Raw genomic sequence first — 7,780 nt, 5'->3', positions numbered from 1 at the left:
TCACCGGAGAAAGCGGCCCCACATGGGAAACAGGTAAAGAAGCATCAATGCAAACACAACCGCTCTAACTCTGCCCCAAACCACAGTGAAAAAGAGAGTGGCAATCAACAGACACAAACCAGGGTTGATCTTGCACGAACACGGCCTTCTCTCGAGGCAAACTTCTCCATGATCAAACGACTCGTTCGAGGAGGGAGAAGAGCTGGAGCTTCCGACTGGAGGCTGCAAGACCTCAGCCTCCTCAACTCCTCCGTCTCTTGTCGTTTTGCCATTACCATTTATCTGCAGATGACCGGAGATTTTCCCGAGCTGTCGAATGCTGCCACCGGAGACCTTTATCTTCTGCAAGAGGGCAGAAAAGGGATCAATTAGTGATGAAAAGGGATACTAACTAACTAACTAACTAACTAACTACTTCACTAACCAGTGAGGCTTTGGGGAGGAGGATTTCAAGAACATGAGAAAGTGGCCTTTTTGAGCTTGAACTTTTGTGACACTTTTTCTTGTGATTGGAATTGGTTTGATCTGTTTGGGTTTCCAACACCAGAGGGTGGAAGCAAGAGAAGAGACCTTTCTTCATTATCATGAAAAAGATTTGTGGGATTGTGATGTTTTTAAAGATTGAAAATTTAGAGGTAAAAAACAAGAAATTGAGGAAGAGGGATTTAGTAGTGGTCAAAGATGAAATAAAAACAAATTGGTGCATTAGTTGAGTAATGGCTTGAGTTGGTTATTGTAGAGCCGGCAATGCCAATTTTTGGCATTTTTTTATGCAAGAACATATTATCGTATATTCTCTATAATTGCTAGTATTTGATCATATTATAGGCACAAAATTTTGATTGGAATAAGAATATTGACTTGTTAATAGATGGAAAGTGAATATTAGATGAAAAAAATTGATCTCTCTTGCCTTTTTTCTCATTCTATTGGCTTAATCGTGGTACATTTTATTTTCCTATTTCATTCTGCCATATTTAGAGTAAAATATTTGGGTTATTTAAAGGGCCCAAAATAATGTGTTTTGTGGCCGGCCACATTAAATAAATACGGCTTTAGATTGCATAATCTAAAAATATGTTGAATGTGATTCATACGAATCTTTCCAAAAAATAATGTGATAATTGTTTACTAAACCCTAAACCCTAGGCCAAATGTGATAGAACACGGATTTTAAGAAATATAGTAAAAAGTAAAGTAAAATATTAGTAGAAGTTGGTTCCTACTTTTAAATATTACTTTCTACGTCTCAGATTAATTGTCACTCTTGGAGTGGGCAAGGGTTTTAAGAAATGTGAAGAAAAATATGAAACCCACTTTTTTATATTGGGTTTATAAGAAAATGTGAGAGCATCCCCATCCGTGCTCTTAGCTAAGGATACAGATGTGAGTGTTGTGCTCTTAGCTAAGGACAAAGAGTAAAAGTGGGTCCGGGTACTCTTAGCTAAAGACAAGCTCAAGGGTCCCACCATTCTATTATTCAATTTAAATACTCCAATTATTAAAAACATTTCTACATTATAAAAATACATTCAAAAATAAAAATTACATAATTAAAATCTTAAAAAATAAAAATACATAATTAAAATCCTAGAAAATAAAAAAATACATAATTAAAATCCTACAAAGATGAGAATATGAGAAAAAAGATGAGAGAATGTGGATGATAGAAAAAAGATGAGAGAATGTGATTTTTTTGTGTTCAAGTGGGGGTATTTATAGATGAAAATGTGAATTTTGGGGAAAAAAATTGAAAAATAAATTAAAAGTGGGTAGAAAACAGATATAATTTTTTGGGAAGTGGGAAAATATTTTTTTTTATTTAAAAACATTTTTTTAAATAAATTTCGAATTTTTTTTAAAAATAAAAACAAAAAATCGAATTCGCTAATGCCTATGCCGTTGGCCAATCAGACGCTGCCACGTAAGGGTGCTCAGCGGCACGGACGGACGACCTGCAGCGGCGGACGGGTGCTCAGCGGCACGGACGGACGGACGGCGGTAAGAGCACCGCTGTGGATGCTCTGAGTGGAGTGAGTTAGTGGAATGTGGAACCTCTTTACCATTTATGGTAAAAATAAAGTGTGACATATTTGTGGGACGGACGGAAATGGAAAAGAATGACAATTATTGTGGGACGGAGTGAGTAGTTTTATAGTGAAATGTGAGTGAATAAAATTGGTGGAACGTGGAGTTCATTATCAAAAGTAGTTGATGCCTACCTATGTTATTTTATATCAACTCTTTCTTCTTGTTTAGATTTTATTTTATATCAACTCTTTCTTCTTGTTTAGATTTGAATGTTTTGTGTTGTGTGGCAATTTTATTAGTAATGTAATTCTTTGTTGAAATATGCAGTGTAGTCATTCAAGAAACTACTGGTACTATACATGATTTTGCTCCATTGTTATTGATCCTACTTATGTAATTTGGTGGAATCTCCTATACAATTGAAATGACTAATCAAGAGGTTAGGTTGTTGGAATCAATAAATTAATTAGGTTGTTAAAATGACTTGTGTGTTTGGTGATTGATTTTGTTTCTCGTCTTAGAAGACATTTGTGACTCTTGATTTTTCCCATCTCATAAATATTTTGACAAGGGCAGCTTGTTGTTTAGTTTAGTTCATTTGTGGATCGTCCTCCTTTTCATCAATAATTACAAGTTGAGTAGTTGATTTTATCTTGTTGCACTAAAAAAAATCGCTAATTAGTGGCGGACTTCTCACGGACCAGTAGCGAAATTTAATTTACTCAAATTAATTCCGCCACTACAAATCATTTTTTCGTTAAAATATATAGAATATTATAATTATAAATAACCCGCCACTGTATATTCCGCCACAGCATTTCCAATCTTAATTAATTCCTCTGGCGCGAATTCTCCCTGCGCCGCAGCCACTCCGTTCGCCGCCGTTAGCCGCTCCAGCCACCACAGTTCGCCGCTCCAGCTCCGTCGCCGTCGCCACCAGGTAATCAATTTACCATAATCCTTTTTTAGATGTTTGAATTTAGACAATCGAAGTAGGTTTATTATACTGACTAATTTGGGGTTTTTTGTGTGCCAAAATTAATGAATTTTTATGTATAACTTTTTGCCATCTCTGAAATCGATGGAGCTTAATGTTGCTGTTATTGATGGGATAAATCATGTGTGAGCCATTTTCCCTTCGGACATTTGACAATTATATGATACTGTTGATGAGCTTGTTGAATTTGATATCTTCATCCAAGACCTTGCTATTTAGGTGATTACATCCCAAAGTTAGTGTATTTCATTTGTTTAGGAGATGCTCAAATCTGCATATCAGAGATAGCTTCATCGTAAGTGCCATGTTTATGCATCTTAGAATCTGAGATAGCTTCCCATTTTGAACTGACATAACAGCATATTACCCTGAGTTTTGAAGGGTGCCCTAACTAGCCTTCTTGTAGGCATAAATATGTTCTCTTATTAAACGTTTCAATATTTCGTGCATCTAAGTTAAGGCCTGCAAGGTTTAGATAGTACTCCTATTATCTTAACGAAACAGATCCCACTAGATCTATTAGTTGATTTATAGTTAAGTTTGCAAGGTTTAAATAGTTTTATGTTTCCTTAAATTTTGTTATTACTAGTAGTACTATATAACTAATATCAGTATCATTTACATCGAAATAAAATATGGGAGTCAGGAAGGGGAGTGTGGATTGAGACGAGAGAGAATAAAATGATAGTATGGAGAATTGGCTAAGTAGTTTTTCAGACACAAACAAAAATAGTGCTGCAAGAAATCCACCTATAAAAACAAGATCAGCCTCCTCTTTATGTTTACTTAGTTTTGTATACATTTTATGAATAAAATTAGTTTTGTATACATTTTATGTTTTCTTCATGAATACATGCAGGTTCCTAACCTTCTTTATAACCATGGTGTTCTGTGTATTAAGATCAGCCTCCTCTTGCATTGCTCTCATCTTTCTTCCTATTTGGAAAGTATCTCTCTGAAAAATGTGATAAAATCATTTATTTTTAGGTTGTTTGATTACAATTTTTCTTTGCAGTTATAAAGTCAGATTCATGAGATTAGTTTTTACCCTATGAATGTTTGAATGCAACCTTTTCTGCCTCCTATATTTCTTATTTTTGGATCCCAGTTCCTGCAAAAAGCAATGAGATAAAGTTCTTAAGTTAAATTACCACTTTTATCTCTTGTAAATACTCTTTTAATGATATATACAGATTCTAACCTTCTTTATGTCATTACTGCAGAAAATGATAAAATCACAAGCTGCTCCCATCTTTAAAGATAGTTCTGATTTTGGAATATTTCTTTCTTACAATAGAAAATGATAAAATTAATTTGGGATTTTCTTTGAATTGTTTGTTTTTAATCTTGCTTGATTTGGACTAACCTAGCTATGTTCGGCGTAGTTAGTTCAATTTCTCTGATGATGCCTCTGCTTGTGAGGTTGTGAGCATAGAATTATTGTGTGATTTGCTATATTTGATGGGTGTTATGCATTTTCTTTATATAGGAAGAAGGTGCAGTTGATTATATAGCATCTCATCTTCGGAAAATCGAATACGAATAGTTCAATGTTCTCTTCATCATCTACAATTACGCTTCCGTGTGTATTTTTACGTCAAAATCAACCAACTTGCACAGTTGATGCTCATACGTTGCATACTGCCAATGGCAAAAGGCATTCCCGGAAAGTAAAAGGCTGCAGCAGTATTAGCAGCATTGATGACTCAATACCCCCTGCAAATATGGATGGTGACAGTAATGTGAAATTGGATGATACCAACCCCAGTAATCGACACATAAACTCAATTACAATAGGCCGTTGGGTTCGGTCTTGTTCCAATGTGCGTGAGGTTAAGAAACTACATGCTGTTGTTAGTAGGAGGATGAGAGATCCGGTAGCTTATGTTGATAATAACTTAATCAGTATGTATGCTAGATTCGGGGAGCTTGTGGCTGCTCGTCGGGTATTTGATAATATGTTGGAAAGAAATGTTGTTTCTTGGACTGCAATGCTGAATGGCTACCAGAGACATGGTTTAGGTGATGAAGCGTTGAGGTTGTTCCTTGAGTTTGTTAACTCTGGTCTGTACGGGAATGCGCAGACATACGTCTGTGTACTGAATCTGTGTGGCAGGACGTTTAACTATGAGCTTGGAAGACAGTTGCATGCTTCCGCAGTAAAGAATCAAGTAAGTAATTACATCTTAGATTGTACTATTTTGCATTTTTATGCTCAGTGTGGTGATTTGGGTAGCTCTTTTGAAGTCTTTGACCGGATGCGAAACCGGGATTTGGTTGCTTGGACGACAATGATCACAGCTTGTTCACAGCACGGGCGGGGACAGGAGGCTTTTGCATTGTTGTCGCAGATGTTATCTGAGGGACTTGACCTTAATGAATTCACTATCTGTAGTGTATTGAATGCTTGTGGTGAAGAGAAAGAGCTCGGATTTGGTGAACAGTTGCATGCTACTGTCGTTAAGAAGGCGTATGATGTTGATGTGTACGTGGGGACGGCGTTGGTGGATTTGTATGCAAAGTGTGGGAAGATTGAGGAGTCGAAGTCAATTTTTGATGGAATGAAAAGGAGAAATGCCATCACTTGGAATTCTATTATAGCTGGATATGCTCGTAACAACCTTGGTGACGATGCCATAAGACTCTTCCGTATAATGAAAAGATTAAGGGTGCCTACTGACAACTCGACCATGGTCAGCATCCTTAGAGCTTGTGGCTTACTCAAGGCTTTATTGACAGGTAAAGAAGTGCACGCGCAGATTTTCAAGAATTTCGAACCTAGCAATATCTTCGTAGGGAGTGCACTTGTATGGCTGTATTGTAAATGCGGGGATTACGCCTCTGCGGCTAAGGTGCTTCAAAACCTCCCAGATAAAGATGTGGTTTCATGGACTGCGATGATTTCTGGCTGTGCTCGCCTAGGTCACGAGCATGAAGCCCTTGAGTACTTGAAGGAGATGCTGAGTGAAGGCGTGGAACCCAACCCGTTCACGTATTCGTCAGTGCTGAAAGCATGCGCGAATCTGGAAAGCATAAGGCAAGGGGAGCTCATTCACTCGTCCCTAAACAAGACGCCTTCATTGTCCAACGTGTTTGTTGGGAGTGCTCTGGTTCATATGTACTCGAAATGTGGACATCTTTCTGAGGCGGCTCAAGTCTTTGAAAACATGCCTGAGAGGAACTTGGTCTCGTGGAAGGCAATGATCGTAGCTTATGCGAAAAATGGACGTTGTGGAGAGGCTATGAAGCTCATGTATCGAATGCAAGACGAGTGCATTCAGGTAGATGACTACATCCTCTCCACTGTTCTTACATGCTGTGGTAAGTGGGAGAAAGGGGAGTCGTCGCCTTCCGAGAACTGTCTGCAGCCTTAAAAATCTTACAAGATTTAAAGTAAAGTTTTAGCATCATGTATTTGAAGCAAAATCTGTAGCTCGAGATTTTCGGCTCAGCACGGTTTGGCTTTTTGTGTCGTGATCGAAGTCAGGGATGAAGATGAAGAAGAAGAAGAAGTTGCATATTTGAAATCTGGGCTTTATCGAAATAAGTATATGTAGAAAGTTGCCTTCTGTTAGGATGAATTCATGTTGAATGATGTTTGTCTATAAATGTGAATATGGGTTTTATTTAGGCAAAATTTGATGCAAAAGTATAAATCTTACTGGATTCTTGTGCAACTTTCTTGAAAAATCAAGAGTTGGTTTTGAATTTTCATTTTTCTTACTTTGTTCCTTTTAATTTAGATTTTGTGTTTGGGGTTGCACTAACTATGTACCTTTTATACATAAATGGAGTATTCATATATGACTATGATTTGCTTCTTGAAATTATAAAAATTAAAGAGTTACTCCTTTCCTTTCCTTTGAATACATAGAGATTACGAAGAAAAACTAGTAACTATATACTATAGGATTGTATTCAACTGTCAAACTATTAACTATATACTATAGGATTGGCCCAAAAAGTAAAATTCTTCCCTCGATAAAAGAAATAAAGGCCAAAAGAATTTTCGGGTGCACGCACGATGTCCTTCCAAGAACAAATCAAAAGGTGGAAAAAGTTTGGGTGTTACATTTTTATTTTTCTATTTCTTTCCGCCATGCTTAGAGTAGAAAGTCGGATTTTGATGGATTTTATGGATTTGGATCTATTAATCAGGCCCATGATCTAAGCCCAATAAAACACTGGGCCTCTATCGCGATATTAGGAATTTAGGAATGAAACAATTCTAAATTTTAACAATTCAAAGAGAGTAATAAATAAAAAAAGTGGTTGACTAGTAGTAAAAAAAAAACTAAGTTCACCAAAAAATAGGCTTGATAATTAATCAATTATTTTCACAATTGGTAGTGTATGGATGGGGTGTGTATTACATGCTCTACTATTAAAACTAGGGCAAAATACATGTTGAGGTCCTTATATTAATACAATTTATTTTATTAGATTTTTTTATATATAAATTTTTGGTTCATTATATTTTTATACCAAAATATTGTTTTATTAGATCATTTTATAGTTTTTTTGTTTCATTAGGTTATATACTAATGCATTTTTATTAAAAAAAATTTAGTTAAATCTTTATTTAATGGAATTTTTTGATTTAATTAACTTTTCTAATATCTTTCCTAGAATGCGCCATTTAATTGAAAATTGGTATAGTAGTATTTGTCATGATTTCGAAAATGAATTTATTTTATATTTTAAATTTATAAATATTATTATGCGTAGCAAAAAATCACACTAATAAAAATA

General features: G+C 35.8%; 2 protein-coding genes across 2 annotated transcripts; one reads left to right on the top strand and one right to left on the bottom strand.

The window, feature by feature from the left end:
* On the bottom strand, positions 1 to 683 carry LOC148926957 (uncharacterized). Its single transcript, XM_089057843.1, has 2 exons — positions 425 to 683; positions 1 to 342 (listed from the first exon to the last, which is right to left on the bottom strand). The coding sequence occupies exons 1-2, from the start codon at positions 584 to 586 to the stop codon at positions 1 to 3; spliced, it is 504 nt and encodes a 167-aa protein (XP_088913969.1). The 5' UTR covers positions 587 to 683.
* Positions 684 to 2,798: 2,115 nt separating this feature from the next.
* On the top strand, positions 2,799 to 6,694 carry LOC125186014 (pentatricopeptide repeat-containing protein At4g18520, chloroplastic-like). The gene is made up of 2 exons (XM_048082314.2): positions 2,799 to 2,971; positions 4,518 to 6,694. The coding sequence occupies exon 2, from the start codon at positions 4,579 to 4,581 to the stop codon at positions 6,400 to 6,402; it is 1,824 nt and encodes a 607-aa protein (XP_047938271.1). The 5' UTR covers positions 2,799 to 2,971; positions 4,518 to 4,578; the 3' UTR covers positions 6,403 to 6,694.
* The last annotated feature ends 1,086 nt before the right edge of the window (positions 6,695 to 7,780 follow it).

The sequence above is a fragment of the Salvia hispanica genome, chromosome 5 (assembly GCF_029641045.1).
Source record: "Salvia hispanica isolate PSC_SH4W2 chromosome 5, Shi_PSC_v1, whole genome shotgun sequence".
Classification (NCBI taxonomy): Eukaryota; Viridiplantae; Streptophyta; class Magnoliopsida; order Lamiales; family Lamiaceae; genus Salvia; species Salvia hispanica.
This window is presented reverse-complemented; position numbering and strand designations above follow the sequence as displayed.